This window comes from Callospermophilus lateralis, chromosome 11, assembly GCF_048772815.1.
Source record: "Callospermophilus lateralis isolate mCalLat2 chromosome 11, mCalLat2.hap1, whole genome shotgun sequence".
Taxonomy (NCBI): Eukaryota; Metazoa; Chordata; class Mammalia; order Rodentia; family Sciuridae; genus Callospermophilus; species Callospermophilus lateralis.
Window position 1 is genome coordinate 52,037,935 of NC_135315.1, and position 20,752 is coordinate 52,058,686.

The 20,752-nt window shown below is 37.4% G+C and overlaps 1 protein-coding gene across 3 annotated transcripts in view; it reads right to left on the reverse strand.

The window, feature by feature from the left end:
* Myh10 (myosin heavy chain 10) overlaps positions 1–20,752 on the reverse strand; it is a 137,607-nt gene that overhangs the window by 52,139 nt on the left and 64,716 nt on the right. For all 3 annotated transcript variants that reach the window (XM_076871769.1, XM_076871767.1, XM_076871768.1), the window contains 9 exons: positions 16,940–17,003; positions 14,310–14,408; positions 11,819–11,962; positions 11,471–11,566; positions 9,487–9,605; positions 8,670–8,822; positions 4,786–4,959; positions 958–1,131; positions 586–700 (listed from right to left, as the gene is read on the reverse strand). In XM_076871769.1, the coding sequence (XP_076727884.1) occupies positions 586–700; positions 958–1,131; positions 4,786–4,959; positions 8,670–8,822; positions 9,487–9,605; positions 11,471–11,566; positions 11,819–11,962; positions 14,310–14,408; positions 16,940–17,003 (1,138 nt within the window). The remainder of the gene's footprint in view (positions 1–585; positions 701–957; positions 1,132–4,785; positions 4,960–8,669; positions 8,823–9,486; positions 9,606–11,470; positions 11,567–11,818; positions 11,963–14,309; positions 14,409–16,939; positions 17,004–20,752) is intronic.

Genomic DNA, 20,752 nt, shown 5'->3' on the forward strand with positions numbered 1-20,752 from the left:
GAGATGATGTGTTCCTTCTTTGTGTACAGACACACAGGCTTTTTGTTTTTCTGGTACTAGTAAAATCTGATCTATGATAAATGTCACCAAAAATCTTCACCTGAAGTTCATGTACATAAAAAAAAACTATGAGGACTAATGGAAATAAAAGAAAATGATTTATATGCAGGGTATTGGGAGACTTCATTCGCCAGCCTCTGTGTATGGCGGGAGTGGCAATGATGGAGGATGCAGCTTGGCAGACCTGTACACATTGGGAAATGGCACATGCAGGGCTTCTCGGTTTTGTGTCCCTGAGCCCTCAGTTTATAGCTGAATTGTCACTGGAGAGCCTGAGGCATAGTGTAGTTCTTTATTCCTGCACTCCCCACAGCATCTGACCAAGAGGGCAGATGTCTTATTCATTTCTTATCCCAAGTATCTTAAAATGGATAACTTCCGATATAACGGCAGCCCTGCTCTAGCGAAAGATGTTAAAGTAAGAAAAAAATGTTTATACACATATATATGAAAAGGAATCATCAACAAATCTTAACTATAAAAGATTCCAGCCAAGCTTAATTACAAACATAAGTACATCCTTACCGTCCTTCCAAAGCTCTGCCACGAATCTATCTGATGACTGGTGTAGAAGGGTGGCCACATTGTCATTCAGAGGGTCCATGTTCTTCATCAGCCACTCGTCGGCCTTATAGTCCACCTACCCGTACCAAAGCCATATGTGGTGAAATGGAAAACACAAAACCAAACACAAGAACAAAAACCCTCTTAAGCTTTCATCAAAAGTCTTCACAGAACAATCGAAAAAACTGGATTGTCTCAAAGGCAAGCCAACTGTAATATATACCATATACAGTGTTTGTGAACGTCTGTCGACACCTTTGTTACACCTTCATAAAACGCAGCAACAGAAAACAGTGATTTAAATTGAGTTATCCAGCATAAGGACTCTCTTACCTTCCCGGCATAATGTATAATGCAAAAGTCAGCTTTGTCTTTCAGTTGCCGAGGTTTCTGGAACTTGGAGTGGGAACCCTGCTCTTGAACCAATTTTTCAACAAAGGTTTTGTCTGTGGCTTTAGGGAACCAGCACTCTTCATCCAGAAGGGCCAGGACACCTGGAGGGTTAGCCTGATGATGAGAGGCAGCAAGAAAGGACAAGGTTTGCATGTCAGATGCCATTGGGTTGACAGCTTATCTTTCAAAGCCATTAGAGTTTTATGCAGATCTGTGAAAAACTACTGCTAGGATAGAAAGTAGTGTCCAAACCATAACAAGTTTATAATTCAAACACGGAAATCTCAAACTGCTGTACCAACAAGAAAATGGGTAACTTCTCTAGCCAACTTTCAAATAAGTAAATTTTAAGTAAACTAATTCTAAATAAATGGCCCACAAAAGCAGTAAATAAAGAAGCCAGAAAGGATCTGGGAGGTGGCTGTAGAGATGAAATTAACTGTTTATAGTCAATGACTGGTGGATATATTATTATAAAATCTCAACCAGCTGTTTGTTTCAGGCATTATACATCTTCAGCAATGTAAGTTTTTGTTTAAGTGATGATTAAATACAGTATATTGTTTCATACTTGGTAAACTGTTTAAAAGTATTATTAAGTAGAGTACATGGAGAGTGATAAAATGAATATATAAAGCAATTGATGAATTAGCAGACTTTGAGAGCCTACTTTATGTCACTAACTTATGAGCTCACTGGAAAGAGGTCTCAGTGAATCCACAAAGTTACAAAGCAGATTACTAGCAGCCAGGGGTTGGGAGGAGAATGGAGATTGATGGCTAATGGCTATGGGGCTTTTGGGGAGAGGTGATGAAAATATTGTAGAATTAGCACTTAGAAGGTAACAATCTTATGCTATGTGAGCTGTGTCTCAATTAAAAAATAAGGTGATCTATGCCATCCACAACTTGGGCCAGTTCTAGGACATATCCATAAAATCAGTTTTTTAGAAGAAAACTCAAATATCAGTTTTCTTTAACACACAGGCCATTATCTTTTTTTTTTTAGAATTTTTTTTCTTAAATATTTATTTTTTTTTTAGTTTTCAGCGGACACAACTTCTTTGTTTATATGTGGTGCTAAGGATCGAACCCGGACCGCACACATGCCAGGCAAGCACACTACCACTTGAGCCACATCCCCAGCCCGGCCATTATCTTTACTGGGGAATAGCTAGCTATCTATACAAGTACTATTTTAAAAACAAAGTAAAGGTTAGAGTTAAATGTAATAATGTGGGTGGAGAAAGGTGAAGGTGGATTCCAAAGCCAGAAGGTAAAGGTGGGAGAATCCTACTGCAGTGAGACCTTAGCCCACGGCTCCTTCACCTGAAAGAACTTTTGGGTTTCAGATCAGCTAAAAGAAGTTGATAATCAGAAGCAACAAGAATTAGGTAATCCAGAGGAGCCAGGACTCAGAGTGGCAGGTGGGTCAATCTCCCCGCATCACCTGACAGATGTGAGTAAGAAAGTGCCACACTAATATTAAGGTAACCGAAACATCTGTCCTTCTACAGTGATTTTTACATTTCTATTCCCATTTAGTGAAAACATTCCTGAATTCTGACATGAAATCCAAATACGATTTAATTTTTTTCTAAATGACTCAGTGACAGCATGATTATAAAGAACCGTTAATGAGTCTCATTTTTTTTTTTCCTTCAATGTCAAAATCTCTTATCACTTCTTTTAATTGGGTATTTCTAAAGAACTATAAGTTCAGGAGTCTATGTTTTTGAATAATGGTCAAGAGGTTTGTAAAAAGCTTTTGAACCCCAAGGCTCACAGGCTTCCACCCATCTCCAAGCCAGGTGTGACTGGAACACTTTTATTTATTTATTTTTAATTCATTAATTTATTTTTGGGTATTAGGGATTGAACCCAGGGGCAATTTACCCTGGAGCTAATTCCCCAGCCCTTTTTATTTCTTTTCTCAGTAAGTTGCTGAGGCTGGTCTCGACTTGTGATCCTCTTGTCCCTGCTTCCTGAGCTGCTAGGATTATAGGCATGTGCCATGGTGCCTGGCTCCAGAACACTTTTAAAGGTATTCTTCTTCAAGAAAATATTGCAACCACTCTCCCTTTCTCTCTCTTTTTTGGTGGGGGTGGGGTGGGGTACGGTGGTACTGGGAATTTAACCCAGGTTCTCCTCCATTCTAAAGCATAAGTGCAGGGACACCATCAAGGCAGTCTTAAAATGTAGGCCTTTGAGTGCCACAAGGACACACAGATATAAATACCTCAAATAACATCAATAATAATGTCAATAGTGCTAACACAAAATATTTCATTCCCTTATTAATACAAATTTCCAAACAAATTTCTTGGTGATTTTAGGCAATAGAGCAGCAATGAAATGTGCTTGTGTGCTGGTGTGGATGTGAAAGCTAACTGGAAATTGCTGTAAGTATGCTGTGAGTGTTACCTCCAAAAGATGCGACAAGCTACCCAGCCATCCTTACCACTACAGGTAATTTGAGATTTCTGCTCCAAAAATGTAGCTCAAGTGCCTTAAAAAGTAAAATGATTCCTTATGTAGGTAATGTGCCAAATGAAAATTATCTGTTGCATTCCTTAAACCCACATATCTAATGTACTAGGACTACATCTTCAATGGAGTGAATGTCTTCTAGGTTCCTCCTCTTCCTAACTTGCCACTGCAGGGACTGTGCCATCCAAGATCTCCAGACAGTGGGCCTCAACCATCTTCAAACACAGACTCTGGGCAGCAACCAGAGACTGCATAACAAGAAAAAGAACTGGTTTTCCTCAGTAAGTTGCTGAAGCTGGTCCCCTGTTAGGGGAGACCTTGGGATTGTTGTTGCAATAGGCCTATTTTAGTAGTGCTAGAACTTTATGTAAATTATGGGTATTAATGCAAGAGGCTCTAGGTTAGAACCCTAATACTGGGGTTCAGAGGGAAAGCCAGGTATGGTGGTGCACTCTTATAATCCCAGCTACTCAGGAGGCCGAGGTAGGAGGATGACAAGTTGGAGTCCAGCCTGGGCAACTTAGTGAAACCCTATTTAAAAAAAATTGAAAAAAAAAAACAAAAAAAACCTATCTGCCAGGAAATACATAGCCAGATCATTACTATTTGCTCACGATCACATGGAGTAGTTCAAAAAGCAAATGAACTATGTATAGTTCTATGTGCTTTTACATGACACTAAAATTCTGATGTGCTAAGATTGCTACTAAAAATACATCTGCCAAAAGGCCCCCCTCTTGCCCCACAAAATCACCCAAGACTTCAAATTTTAACAATCTGCCCAAAGAAAAACATCTCTGTACTTACAAGGACAAACTTTTGTTGTGTAGAAAATGGATTTACATGACATGGCTTACTCCCAGCTAAGTGTATGTCCCTGAATTACCTAAGATGATGGGAGACAGGGGAGGCACCACTACCAGGGACCTCTGCCACCTGTGAAGACCACACTACATTATTCAACACAACTATACATGTGAAGATAGGGTTTTACTGGGATGTCACTTACTTTTAAATAGGATTATTTTATCCCAGCATCATCTTCCTAGAAAAGTTAGATTATTATTATTTATTAGTAGGAGTATGTGTGGGGTTGTGGGGGGCCTTGTGCATGCTAGGGTAAGCCTCTACCAGTAAGCTACATGCCCAGATGAACATTTAGATTGAAAAACTACTTTAACACCGATGAGGATAATTTCTATCTTGGATTATGCCAAGAACAAAATTTAAGGCTCTGCTTGAACAGGAACTAGAAGCCAAGCAGTGATGACACACTTACGGGCCTCTCTATCAGGTCGATGCATGGCTGCAGATCCAGCCCGAAGTCGATGAAGTTCCACTCGATGCCCTCGCGCTGGTACTCCTCCTGCTCCAGCACAAACATGGTGTGGTTGAACAGCTGCTGCAGCTTCTCGTTGGTGTAGTTGATACACAGTTGTTCAAAGGAGTTCAGCTACAGATGTTGAAAGTCATTGTCCAAACATGGGGAGGAAGAGAAGATGGGAATAATTATCTAGTTACCCAAAAAGTTCATTAGAAATTATCAGGTATCCATGATATTATTGGTTCTAGCTGATGAATCAGTACTGTCCCGTTCTACCCTTCAGTGAGGATGTGGGCTCCAGAGTGAGGTAAGAAAAAAATCATCTAAGAATCGTCTTTACTTCCCAGGGCTGCTGCTGGGAGCTCAGACCGGTCTGATACAAAGAGCACTGAGGAAGGGTAAAGACCTGGGTTAATCTATGCAAGCACTTCTCCTATTCAATGTTTGACCTTTGCCAATATCCAAAGTGACATAGCACTGCTCTCATTAGGTCAATCTGAACATTTTTCATTTGTTACAGTCACTTCTGTTCTTCCTCTATGAACTCTGCCCATTCTTCTATTGTGCTGATGGGTGGATGAATGGACAGATGGGTGAATTTAATAAGTATAATTTTCTTTGAGTAATCATCCTACATACCCTAAGTATACAGCCCTTTTTCTGTTTCTACACTGTTCACATGAGTAGCATGTATCCATAAATAACTTCTTTCATTATAAAAAGTGACTTTCAATTAGAAAGAATTTAATCAATCTCCTAGGAATAGACTTATGGCCTGAAAAAGCTGCTCGGATCTTCCACAGCCTGTAGAACTGTTCGTACTTGCTGTTTTAGAATGAGGTCATACTGGGAGGGCAGGGGCAGAGCCTACCTTGCTTTCTAACTAGCACATAGGACAAGCCACATAAATATTTAAGAGATTGCCTGATTGTGCTTATTCATTCTTATATAAATGAATTCTGCTTTGCCTTATAATTGATTATGACATCTATTGCTCTATTAAGCCTGGACTACCTGCAACAGAACGTAATCCTTATTTAAACTACTGATTACATCAAAAAATAATTGATTTAAAAAGTTTTGTGGTGCTAGGGTCCAAACTCAGGGCCTTGCATACGTGAAGCATGCGCTTTACCACTGAGTTACATACATTCCCAGAACAAAAGAATTGGTTTAGCAGAGATAGCTTTTACAGTGTTGAGATATGTTCCTACTATCCCTAGTTTTTCTAATATTTTGAAAATGAAGGGGCACTGTATTTTGTCAAATGCTTTTTCTGTATCTATTGAGATGATCATGAGATTCTTGTCTTTAAGTCTATTGATGTGATGAATTAAATTTATTGATTTCCATATGTTGAACCAACCTTGCATTCCTGGGATGAGCCCCACTTGATCATGGTGCACTAACTTTTTAATAAGTGTTTAAATGCGATTTGCTAAGAATTTTATTGAGAGTTTTTGTATCCATGTTCATCAGGGATATTGGTCTGAAGTTTCTGTTCCTTGATGTGTTTTTGTCTAGTTTTGGTATTAGGGTGATTCTAGCCTCATAGAATAAATGTGGAAGGGTTCTCTCCTTTTCTATTTCATGGAATAATTTGAGAAATATTGATGTTAATTTTTCTTTGAAGGTCTTGTAGAACTCAGCTGAGAATCCATTTGGTCCTTCTTGATTGGTAGACTTTTGATGGTATCTTCTATTTCATTGCTTGAAATTGATCTGTTTAAATTGTATACGTCCTCTTGATTCAGTTTGGGTAGTTCTTATGTCAAGAAATTTCTTAATGTCTTCAATATTTTCTATTTTATTGGAGTATAAATTTTCAAAATAGTTTCTGATTATCTTCTGTATTTCAGTAGTGTCCATTGTGATATTTCCTTTCTCATCACAAATTTTAGTAATTTGAGTTTCTTTCTTTGTTAGTGTGGGTAAAGGTGTATCAATTTTATTCATTTTTTTTAAAGAACCGACTTTTTTGTTTTGCCAATTTTTGAATTGTTTCTAAATTGATAATTCATGGTATAAAATTTAAAACGTACAAGTGTTATTGAGTTGCACTGAAGTCAGTCTCTCTTCAACTCCTACTTGTTCTCACTATTGTCAGCTGATATCACCCATTTCTTGTGATTCTTCTGGAAATACTCTCTGTCCTCATACATGTGTGTATAACCTTGATTCTTTTTAACTTAATTTATCTTGGAGTCTTTCCATATTAGTATATAACCACTTCATTCTTTATATGGCTGCACAGCACTCCTCTGCCCATATCTCTGCATCACAATTAAAACTGAACCACTCACTCAATGGTGGATATTGAGGCTTTTTTTAATTCCTGTCTGATGACAAATTATGCTCATTAAACAGCTTTGTATTTTTTGCATGTATGTACCTTTTTCTGTCTGCATATTTCTATATTAATACGTATTTCTCTTACTATGCCTTGTCTTCAGTACTCTCTTTGCAGTTTTCACTGTGTCTTCTTTTTGATTATTTTTGGAATTAACAAGAAGATCGCCTATTCTCTTCCTTCCCTTAAAATTCCTACTAATAGGTTTTAAACAAGTATGTTTGATTTATAGATAAATATTGGGAAGACCTATACCTTTATGATGCTAAAATTTCCCATCAAGAAAGGGTATGCCTCTTTATTGTTTTGTTTTGTTTTTTGATAGCAGCAATGTAAAGTTGCCTTCATTTAAATCTTACCTGTTTCTTCTTAAAATTATTTTTAGGTATTTCATCTGGTGAAGTTGGGAAATGGGGGTCTTTTCTTTCATTTTTATCTTCTGGTATTTATGTAGAAGAAGAAAGTTTTTTTGTTTTTTAAATATAATTTGTACCCAGCAATTTTTTAAGATTTATCAAGCTATTTACAAATCAATAAATCAATATATACTAAAACAATCTCTTAGAGTGGCAGTGTCCAGTCCAGTTCAGTGGATGAATTGCTTAACCCAGTAATGGCTCCATTTTTATGAGGATAGACTGACTTAATACTATTTTAAAGAAGTTCATTTTAAAATTAGACAATTCAGTACCCAATAGTGGCTAAAGTAATACACTAATTGCAAGAAAAGTCAATATTTGTGCCTTCTATATAATTTATCAAAGAAAAGAGACAAACTACATCTATCATGATACAGCTTGCATATGTATTTATAGAGATAAGGATACAAATTTTTCAAAGAGCAAATTTTATCAGCCTCTCTGCAAATCCATAACAGGTGTGTGACTATAAACCTTTGTCGATGGTAATGGGACAAATCTGGTCAGATTACTGATGCAGTATACTGTCAAACACATGGACACCGACCATCATTCCTCCACACTGCTTCTTTTCGACTCTTGTGCTAGGTCACTCTCATCCTGCCCCTGGTCTACCACACTGGCCTCCTCGATGTTGCCCTACTTCTAGTTTGGTGCCAGAATACATTCCATGTCCCCAACTCCCCTCTCCCTTTGGTCAGCTCTGTTTAGACACACTGGCTTTCCAGCAGCTTCTAACTTTTGACAAATTTTCCCCCATACAGAACCAGAGGGCTCACTCTCATTATGCTGGGAATGCCTGCAGACACCTTCTCCGAATAGGCGGTCTAAAGGTCCTCCCTGTTCTTCCTATCACAGCACCTTTCACTGTGTTAGCCACACATCTGGGAACTGAGTAGCTGTTTGCCATTTATTGTCTGACTCTCTTCTAGAATGGCAGGGACTGTACCTGATCATTTGTCATTACGCCCCTGGTGCCTGGCACTGAACCTGGTACATAATAAGCCTGAACATTTGTTAAAAGAAGAAACAAAAAGAAATGTAGGAAGGAAAGAGAGAACAAAGAATACCTCAAAAATTTCAAATCCAGCAATATCCAGGATTCCAATGAAAGATGCTCCCTGACGTTTGGTCCTATCCAGAGCTTTATTGATTCGATGAACGAGCCAGCGAAAGAGTCGCTCATAGGTAGCTTTTGCCAATGCTTCTACTGCAAAATCTGCCTATAATTAAATAACATCAACCCATTATCCTGGAAACAGTCTCAACAAAGCATTTACTGATATTATGTGAACTTTATTGTTATCCAATACTCAAGAAGCCTGAAATGACATTTAAATACTTAATCATGTCCCAATCTTACACATCAGTAGAAAGCATTATTAGTACAATTAAATGAAAACTGGGGGTTACTCATTTTAGAGAATAGGTAAAAATGCCCAGGGAAAATAAATTCCTCTCCAGACTCCTGGGGCTCTGAGCGATATTATCTATCTCATCAACTCTGTTAGCTGGCACTTTGCCACCTTCCAACCTTCTTACAGAACTATTAATGTATTTCTTAAAATAGTCCACAATTAAATGGTAAATGCCATTCCCCTATTCTTGCTATTGTGCAAGCACAGGAACAAGGTAATGGAGGTCTTGCTGCTGGTTTGGCTCCTAAGTTAAGATTTGTCTACTGGATTATTTGCCTCCCCTCCCCAGGACAACTAGAGATGATGTTTCAAATTCAAAAATAAGCCACTGGAAAAGATGTACTCATTTAATACTAAGAAATATTCATGAAGTTTTCATTGATTCAGTTTGTGCATGTCAATCAGAAGGTCAAATGACTCCCACTTATCACTCCAGCAAATCTGAAATAACAATTAATGTTGAACTTACTTGTTCTTTGGTCTGGGCTTTCTGCACATAGTCTCGGCCAACCTTGATCCGAGGGGTAAGTATAGCACGAGTAAACTCCATCACATTCATCCCAAGCAGGTGGCAGAGTTTCTGTGCAACTGAAAGGTAAAACCCCTAAATACTCCATGTGTACTCAGGATGGAATCACAACACTCACCAAACACTTGACAAACTCTAGTGATTATTAAGCTGTTCTAAAGTTAGACAAATATTCGATGCCTGGCTTTTCTTTTTTTCTATAGACCATCAGAAACACATTTTCAAGTGTGTTTTCAATGTGTTTAGGTCTGATGAAAAATACCTTCCATTCTTCCACGGTAATCACACACCCATTTTTAAAAAGTGAGAGATAATGAGATAGCATCTGCCCTCCTTGCCTTCGGTGACCTGTGGGTCATTTTATGACTTCAAAGCTAAGCTATGCAGGTGCACATCTGTCTCACTTTACGTCTTGCTCTGCTAACAGTAATTTCACCATGTGGAAGCCACAGGGGGACACAATCCCATAGGCCAATCCAACTACTTTGAATGGGCAAGATACATGTAAGGGTCAGGAAATGGTAACCATGACACAGCAAGAGAGGCAGGTCACTTAGAAGAGTATCACAGAATTAAATTGCAAATGAGCCTTGAAATGGTTACAAAAAGGACTACTTCAAGGGGCAAATGATGTGACTTTATGTCAGCCTTCATGGGCCACGGTGCACAGTTATGGGATGAGATGACTTTCCCAGGTAACCAGGCAGACCAGGCCATATCAGTGATGCCTGACTTTTCTTTTTTCCTTTATTATTTATATATTCTAATTTGTTAATACATATAGCAGAATGCAATTCATTTCATATCACACACATAGAGCACAATTTTTCAAGTCACTGGTATACACAAAGTGTGTTCACACCATTCATGTCTTCATACATGTCCTTAAGGTAATGATGTCTAACTCATTCCACCGTCATTCCTACCCCCTTGTGCCATCCTTCCCTTTGCTCTATCTGAAGTTCCTCCATTCCCCTCATGCTCCCCACCCCACCCGCCATCGCCCTTATGAGTCAGCATCCTCATATCAAAGAAAATATTCGGATGCCTGGCTTTTCTTTTTTTCTATAGACCATCAGAAGCGGGGCTGGAGATGTGGCTCAAGCGGTAGCACGCTCGCCTGGCATGCGTGTGGCCCGGGTTCGATCCTCAGCACCACATACAAAGAAAGATGTTGTGTCTGCCAAATACTAAAAAATAAATATTAAAATTCTCTCTCCCTCTCTCTCCTTTCTCTCACTCTTTCAAAAAAAAAAAAAAAAAAAAAAAAAGACCATCAGAAGCAAATGAAAGCTCCCAAGTCTTGGAAACACATTTTTAAAATGTGTTTTAAATTTAAATCCATTTTGAACATTTACAAACTAGAGGATTTCGTATTAAAATGTAGTTTCCTATCCAGCTTTGAAAATTCAGTTCGAGAATGCTCCTCAATTTATAATGTTCTGATAAACCCACTTTAAACTGAGACTGCATGGCTGAGTCTAGTCTACCTTAAACATTTTTAGACACTTAAATTAGCCTTCAGTTGGGCAAAATCACCCAACATGAATCCTGTTTTAGGACGACATACTGAATATCTCACATGGCTTACTGAATTCTGTATCACAAGTGGCAAACAGAATGATTGTATGGGTCTGCTTTCATATCGTTATAAGGTTGAACCACTGTAAGCTGAGGACCACCTATGTGTTTGGCAACACTGGGGTTTTCCAGGTGAGCTGTGTGGTCTGCTACAACTTAGTTCCCTCCCCCTCAATTACCAATGCCTCTCCCATGTAAGCTGGGGACCCTTCCCTGTCTTCTTTCAGAGTTGCCACTCTACTCAGGAGTCCCTCAGGAAGCACATGTTCGTGTTTTTCATATGTTCTTAGCAAACATAAGAAGCCACTGAAATAGAAATAAAATCACTATTCATTTAGTTTACCTGTATTTTCTGGCATAGAAGCTTGATCAGTATTTCTCTCCTTTTTGAAAGATATATTTCCAAACTGTAGCACTGAAGATACTACTTTAAGCATTGCTTCATGTTGATAAAAAGAAAAAAAAAATTAATGAAAATATTTCACTAAAATGTAACAAAGACTTATTCTAATTTATTTTGTGCTACAAATTACTGTATGTGAAATTTTTTAGTAAAATTTGTCTTTGAGAGTTCATAAAATTAAGGGCAGTTCTCATTAGTTTCCCACTCATTTTCTAGTTTAAGTTATTTACCCCAAACTAATTGGGCTTATGAAAGTGAGGCTGTGAATGTTAGAGAAATCACACATACACAGGATCTCTTCGTGAGAAAAGCCCATTATGTGCATTGCTTCCATGGTCTCCTGAAAGTTATCCTTGTCTTGTTGTCCCGGAATAGGGATATAGCCGTTGGAGAGAAATCTGTAGTTATTAAATCCTTCAAGGAGTAAATCAGCTGAAAGGAAATACAACAGAATAAAATTTGATAAATACTCATAAACAGACTAAAGCACCCCTGCAATCGACTGCTGCTGTCTCTGAGGAGAAGTGGGGTTCACTATCCAACCCATCACCAGCACATGCTTTTTCCCATCCAATCCATCACCAGCACATACTTTTTCTTTATATGTTCATGTAAACACATGAACAGACATAAATTTGTGAGCAACAAAGGCAGGAGCTTTCGGGATAGTGATTCGTACAATATTATATTTTATACAGGATAGCTAGAAAATGATGCAAACTTTCCAGATAAACTTTATTTACTCTTGAGTTATTCAGATTTAAACATTTTTAGCCATCTTTTTAAGAAAAGCTTTAAAACTCATGCTTTTTCTTTATAGTTTACCTCAAACATTATGGGGTCTACATGAAAACTATGTAGATATTCAAGTTCTCAGCCCCATAAAGGCCCTGAAAAACTCTTTCTCCAGGCCAGTTTGTTTAAATAATAATTTTTTTTTTTTTTTTGGTGGTGGTACTGGGGGTGGAACCCAGGGCCCCTCCCATGCTAATCATCTGCTCTACCAGTGAGCTACATCCATGTCTTTCCAAGCCAGTTTGTTTAGTGGTTACTTTGCCCTCAGACCAGGCCAGTTTGTTTAAATAATGATTCTTTCTTTAAATTTTGGCACTGGGGATTGAACCCAGAGGTGCTTTACTATCAAGCTACATCCCTAGCTATCTCCCACCTCTGCTCTTTTTTTTTTTGAGACAGGGTCTCGATTAAGTTGCTGAGGTTGGCTTCAAACTTGGGATTCTCTTGCTTCAGCCTTCAGAGTCTCCTGGATTACAGGTATGTGTCACCATACCTAGCTAATGACAGATATTATAATGGATCTAACTAGTAACTACGGCACTCTAGGACCCTGAGTTAGGGATCACTTATTCTTTTGACAAGTGTGCTCAAGGATGCACAAGGACATTTCTCAGGAGTGCTCCGAACAGAGAGGGTACTTATCCCCTTAACAGATGTGCAAATGTGCCCCCAGCCTTCTTTGTAATTGGCTATCTTGCTGTCCTGCAGAGGGCTTCTGCTGATCACACCTTCCCTCTGATTCTCATTACATCATGTTTAATTTCTATTAGGTACTGCCTGCTTTCTTTTTCTACCTCCTTTCAACACTCTGATCATCTTTTTAAAATTCATTCCTGGTGCAGAGTTATTATCAGTTGGAAAGCCTGAGGGTTTTATTCTTATCATACAGCACAATTATAAATTTTTAGTCTCTCCTAGGCACCCATTCTGTGTATTTGTTGCTTATGTATTTCCCCTGCAGGTTTTCTCTAGTTAATTTTTTTGAGTTCAATGCTTTTAGAGATGCCTTTGGTTGACCCAAGCCTCCTCCCCAGAGAAGTTTTACTTTATATATGTCTACTGTAATATCTAGATAACAATAATCATGGAGAAACAACACTGAATTTGAGACACAGAAGAGATTGAAACATTATACATCTTCTCCCTGCCTCATATATTTCTGACTCAGCAAAATTCTCACCCTGACCAGAAATCTTTTAACCATGTCCAATCCTAAGCTTCCAGTCCTTGTGATTTATGACAATAAGAAAATAAATACCCACCATTGGGTCTTTCTAGTATTAGTGCAAGCATAATCTATATTTAAGTATAAATCTAAGAATAAAAATGTTTATTCTACTTCACTTTATTAAGTAAATATATTTTTGCTTACCTTTCTACTTATAAGTGTTTTTAAAAATTTTTTTAAATTTATTCTTTATTTAATGGTAGAATGTATTTTGACACATCGTACATACATAGAGTATGACTTCCCATTTTTATAGAGTTACACTGGTTGTGTATTCACATAAAAACATAGGAAAGTTATGTCTGATTCTTTCTACTATCTTTCTTATTCCCACCCCCTCCCTTCCCTTCATTACTTTTTGTCTAATCCAGTGAACTTCAAACCTCCCCGGCTTGATGTGAGTTAGCATCTACATATCAGAGAGAACATTTGGCCTTTGTTTTTAGGGGACTGGCTTATTTTACTTAGCATGACATCTAAATATTCAAACAGAATCTCATAAACATGCATCATTTTCTTCTAATTTAAAAATCTTAAAAAGAAATAAAAGCACAATGTAGAACAACCTACCACTTACAGTACTTACTCCATGATGTGGAAGTTCAATTTCATTTTCATTCTCATGATTTTACCAGCTAGAGATTTGACACATGTGTATAAAACCACTATTTCCTGAGATTTTCCTTTCTCAAAAAAAATTCAACATTAGAAATGATATTTTACTAAATATAGGTAGGAAGGACCCTTGTCACTTACACTTCAGGTGTTCACCAGCTCCAGATAACAACTGGTAAAAGATGTGAAAAGTACGCTCATCTTTTGCTTGACGAACAGCACGAGACTTTTCCAGAAGGTCTGAGCAGAGATGGTTAAGGATTATTAAAAGTAGGTGCTCTTTCGATGTTTAGACAAATTTTAATTTACAAAATATTTTTTCTTGGATATATATCAACTATACTACAATGAACCATTCTAAAGGATTATATTTTGTATCTGAATAAAGACAATACATATAATTTGTGTCTCCCATGAATCTAGAATTACCAGGTTAGAAGGGAACTTAAAAAAGATGGGAAGGTTGTGGGGTGCTTCTCTTGCCCCACCCTACTCTCACCCTGCTAACTTAGATACATTTAAAGAACACAACACTGTACAAGGAATGGTCGGAAGTTATTAAAAGTGAATTACAAGCCAGATGCGGTGGCATATGCCTATGATTCCTGTAATCCCAGTAGCTGGGGAGGCTGAGGCAGGAGGAACTTGAGTTCAAAGCCAGCCTCAGCAACTATGAGATGCTAAGCAACTCAGTGAGATCCTGTCTCTAAATAAAATATAAACAGGCCTGGGGATGTGGCTCAGTGATCAAGTTTAATCTCAAGAACCCCCCACCCCCGAATGTGCCCAAAAAAGTGAATTACAACTGTTTAGGGCAGGAGAAGCTCTATTATACTAGAATTAATATCACAAATAAAGAAGGCAAGATGCAAAGAAATTGGTCAAAACAACATAGCTAATGTGTTATAGAGCTAGGAACCAAAACTTGGTGATGTGCTTGACTCTGCTACTATGAGAGCCCCCTTATTGAGAACCTCATATCTCATAGATGCTACCCTCTCTAATCCAGCCCTCCGGTAACTTTTCCAAGTGCCTTGAGATGTGGCTATGATTGAATGATGACTGTCACTGGATTCTCCACTGGCCTTCCCTTGACTGAGTTGAAACCACTGAGGTAGGTCAGTGCCTACAGCCTGCTGCCACCCACTGCCCCCTGGCTGGCCTTCCTGGAAACAAGCAGCTGGACCAAACAACTGCATTTCAGACTATTACCCACCTGCCTGTGGATTTAGGGCTCAATCCAAGGCTGGCTGGGCCCTCTGTCCACTGTGTGCAGATGCTCCAAAAGCATATGTGGGTTACAGTCACTCTGGGCTCTTGCCGACTCTATTTCACTGCTTTGCAAGACGACTGTCTCTTCTGAAGTAAACCTTCCCTGTGTCCACCAAATGAATTAATTCGGCATGTGCCAAATAGCCTGAATTTTTAGTCAGACTATCCCAAACATCCTCCACATTTAGTGAAAAATAAATTGTGTTAGACTAGTATGAAGTGTGTGTGTGTATGTACGTGTATGTGGTGTACATGTATGTTTCTGGCTTTGAAAGTACGAATAAAATACCATTCTTTAAAAAAAAATTTTTTTAGATACTGAGGGATTAAACACAAGGGCATTTTACCACTGAGCTATATCTCCAAACTTTTTATATTTTATATTTTTATTTTTTTGGAATCAGGAATTGAACCCATGGGTGTTTAACCACATCAAGTTCTCTCTTTTTTTTTTTTTTTTAATTAAATTTTGTATTTTGAGACAGGGCTTTGCTAACTTGCTGAGGCTGGCTTTGAACTCGAGATCCTCCTGCCTCAGCCTCTCGAGCCACTGGGATTACAAGTGTGTGCCACTATGCCTGGCTTATATTTTGAGATTACTGTTTTGCTAAGGTGCTGAGCAGGCCTTGTTAAATTGCTGAGCTGGCCTTCATCCTGTGATCCTCTGACCTTGGGCCTCACCTGAAGGGTAGAAACAATATATTTCTATTACTGGAAATTATTCTAATAATCATCAGGCAACTGTCATCTGTATCCCTTCTAAATTGCACACTATTATTCAGATTCCTTTCTGTTATAACATCTCTATCTCATTTTTTTTTATATATTCCTATTATTTCTTAAGACCATTCTAAGCATGTGACATTTCTTAGGAGTATTCTATATATTTGACATTTTATTTTATTTTTGGGGTACCAGGGATTGAACACAGGAGCACTTGACTACTGAGCCACATCCCTAGCCTTATTTTGTATTTTATTTAGAGACAGGGTCTCAACTGAGTTGCTCAGCCCCTTGCCCTTGCTGAGGCTGGCTTTGAACTTGCAATCCTCCTATCTCAGCTTCCTGAGCCACTGGGATTACAGGTATGTGCCACTGCACTTGGCATTTTATCTTTTCCTCTAGCTAAATCACTCTAACTCCATAATCTTACAAGGCTTGTTTATCCTACTAAGATCAGAGGCAGATGGTAAAACACGGTGACCATGACAATAGCGCTGTGCATCTGGAGCAACACTCACCTAAATGCCTCACCACACAGGCCATGGGGCTCTCCGCCTCCCTGGGCCCACAGATTGGGACATGGCTTTAACAATCATCAGCAACAATATCCACACCACTCAAGTTCACATGCAGTAGCTGAAAGCCTTTGCCCATGTCCTACTGTCTCTGGGTGAGTCTTCTCACCTGCACAGTGGGATGACATCACCCAGTGTTGCTGAGGGGCTGTGGAAAGACTGGGTCCTTATTCTGGACAAAGCAATTATGAAAAAGGATACATGTTTCAATGTTGGCCCCAACAATATAGCCAGTTACATCAAAGTTGATCCGAATAAACTTTCCCTGAAAAAAAATGTAAAAAAGAAAATTGAAAATAAACAAGAACACTAATGATCCGAGGATTATTGAAATAATAAGAAAATGTGTCCTTCCCTGGACCCACCCATAAATTGGCTACAAAAATAGATCTTATGTACTGTTTCAAATAAAAAGAATAGCTGCAATAAGTATCAAAAATCAACAATAAGATAAAGACCACCTTCCCAGGCTACAATAAAATAAAACTAGAAATGTTAACACAAAGAGAGTAATGAATACTAGTCATTTAGAGATTTTAAAAGCTTTTCTAAGTAATCTGAGATAGAAGATTTTAATAGCTTTAAAAGAATACTATTCCAGTCTTGTCAAAAATCTGATTAATATAGATGATTTCTTAGGAAAATAGAAATTCATTCAATAAAAAAATATGAGAAAATTGAAATAGGCCATAATAATAATGACAAAACCAATTATTTCTTTAAAAATGCTCGATTGGTTTTGTGAAAGAGTTTTGACATTTTTTTAAAGGAACATTTGACTCCCTTCTATATAGCTGTCTCAGGGAAAAATAAAGTAATTATTTCATAGTTCATTTTATAAAGTTTTCATAACACTGAGTACCCTAATTGGTAAAAGATAGTACTCCCCAAAAAGCAAAAGAAAAGCCCAAATTGTTAGAGATAGCACAAAAAAAGCAAAAGAAAGCAAATACATCTAACTCACAAATATAACTTTAAAACCCAAATCAAACACTTTATAAAACGAAGAAACATGATCAAGATGGCTTATTCTGAGACTGTTAAGAAGGGCTGATCCTAGTAACCATATGACCACTTGAACAGTTGAGGGTTTGGAGGAATCCTTTTGAGGAAATTAACAAGCTCATTCTAAAATTTGAGGGAAAATGAAGATGACTTATTAGAGTAATCATAATTTTGAGAAAGAGAAGCAGAGTTGAAGGACTTCTATTACTTGATTTCAAAAAGCTATAAATTTATTAGGATGGTGTGATATTGGTATAAGGACAGAGATACAGATGAACAGAACAGAACAGAGTCAGGCATGGTGGCACATGCCTTTAATCCTAGTGACTTGGGAGGCTGAGGCAGGAGGATTGCAAGTTGGAGGTCAGTTTCCCCAACTTAGTGAGACCCTCTACAACTTAGTAAAGCTTCGTATTAAAGTATCCTTGGGTTCAATCACCAGTACCAAAAAAATAAAAATAAACAACAAGAAGAGAACAGAGTTCAAAAGCAGACCATCCATATAAAGTCAATTCATTTTCAATATGGATGCCAAGGTTATTTAATAGGTGAAGGATTTTCAATAAATGGTGCATGAAAAATAGGCAAAGTGAAGCAAAATAAACAAAAAGAGCATAGACCCTTACCTCACATTATATATAAAAATATTAACTCAAAATATATCATAGATCCAAACATGAGCTAAAACTATAACACTTCCTAAAAAAAACAAAAGAAAATCTTTATGACTGAGGTTTTAAACAAGGATTTCTTACAAATTAAAAGAGTGAACCATCAAATTTTTTAAAATGATAAGGTGGATTTATTCAAACTTAACATTTCTGTTCTTCAAAGGACCCTGTAAAGAAAATGAAAAGAGAAGCCTCAGACTGAAAGAGAATATTTGAAGGACTTGTTCCCATAATATAAAAAGACCTCACACAACTCAATAGTAAGACAAACTAGTAAAAAAATTAGATGAAAGATTTAAACAGATACATCATCAAACAATATAATGGGGCTGGGCAGGGTGGTGCATGCCTGTAATCCTAGTGGCCTGGGAGGCTGAAACAGGAGGATTGCAAGTTACAAATCCAGCTTCAGCAACTCAGCAAGTCCATAAACAACTTAGCAAGACCCTGTCTCAAAATGAAAAACTAAAAACAGGCTGGGGATGTTGCTCAGTGGTTAAGCATCCCTAAGTTCAATCCCTATTCAAAAAAAAAAAAAAGTCAATAAATTTAAGAGAAGATGCTCAATATTATGAGTAATGAGAGAAATCCAAATTCAATTGGCCAAAATGAAATACCACTACATATCAACCAGGATGGCTATAATTTTAAAGAAGGACCAGCAAGGATACAGTACAACCAGAGAACTCTCATACAACCCTGGTGAGGATGTAAAACTGTTCCTGCAGAAGAAATCTGCCCAGTTTCTTATAAAGTCAAACATGGTTACCATATGACTGAACAATCCTACTCCTTAATTACTCCAGAGAGATAAAGCACGTGTGCACCCAGACTTGCACATAAATATTCATAGCTACTTTATTTTCTAATAGTCCCCAATTAGAAATAACCAAATACCCATCAACCTGTGTAAAAATAAAAAATTGTGGCCTATTCATACAATGGAATATTATTCAGCAACAAAAAGGAACAAACCAGTGATTGAACCCAACAATATGGCTAGACTAAAAAACATTATGCCACGTGAAAGAAGCTGGACATAAAACTAAAGGCTGATGTAATAGGTATAGTAATATCCTTCCAGGCAATTCCATTATTCTTATTATTCTAATCAATTTTATTTTAGCACAGTTGATAATGATAAAGATGAACAAATTCCTTAGATAATGAAACAGCAAAATGTTTCATGATACAGAAAAAATAATAATACTTCATACCAGATATTGCTTTATAAAATGGTCTAATGGATTTATATGGCAATTATAAGAGAATGAATTTTGTCTTATTTTTAAAAACAAGTATATTTTGTCTTTGATCCTTAGAAGACCCCTAAAAAAGAACAAAGTTAACAAACTACTAGTCCATAAGGACAGTTAGAACTGTTCAAGAAAGAAACACAAAAACTAAAATTGGGTCCTGATGTTGTAAGTCAGGGTTAAAATTCTTTATAAATTTATACAGCTGTATCAGCTATACAATACCTCATTGAGTTAATTAAGAACTGCTATTTTAAGAGACAGTAGTCAAAAGACAATGTTATTATTCTCATGCTGCAAAAGATACATTGCAAACAGAACTGCCCAAGCAAATACTTTCTCAAACTTCTCATTTTAACACTGCAGAAAGGTTAACCAAAATCATAGAGTGTCATCTAATTCTTACAAAATTCGTTATATCCAGTAAAACACACAGCTTTCCCCAACCTGTCTGACTTTCATACTGAATACATCTCAGAATAGCTATTTAAACTTTTAAGTCTTTACTTTTGCTTTACCATCTTAGATAAAACAGAAGTTCGAAATACATTAAAAAATAAAAAAGAAAAATTATTTGGGCCATAAGACAAAGTTTATTACACAATTACTTTGAACTCTTAACAACTTTAAAACTAAACTTAAATGCTATTCATTTTATATTTAGTGAATTTAATTTCCCCTTAGTTCATGGAAAATTATAAATTAGGAAAGAATGTTAGAGTCAAAGGAGAAATGGCAGAAAATTAGGGTTTGAGCCGTCTGAATAGGTAACCTATGAAGAAATGTTCCAGAATAATTTAGACATGTGGTCACCTACTTGGAAAAATAAATGAAGTCTCTTACTTTCTCACCAGCTCCCTAGCCAAATGTCCTTTTCAGAACTGTGGTTGCTCTATCCCTTACAGACATGAAAAGAGCCAGGCAGAGTTTAGGATTTGGAGGAAGGAGAATGTTCCCACTCTGCTTCTTCTCTACATCCCCAAAGAAGCAAGTATCTCTGAAAATAGTATGTACAGTAACTAATAGCCTCGTTATAAGCCAAATCTCTAGAGCTGATTCTGTTTTGAAAACACTTTAACAAA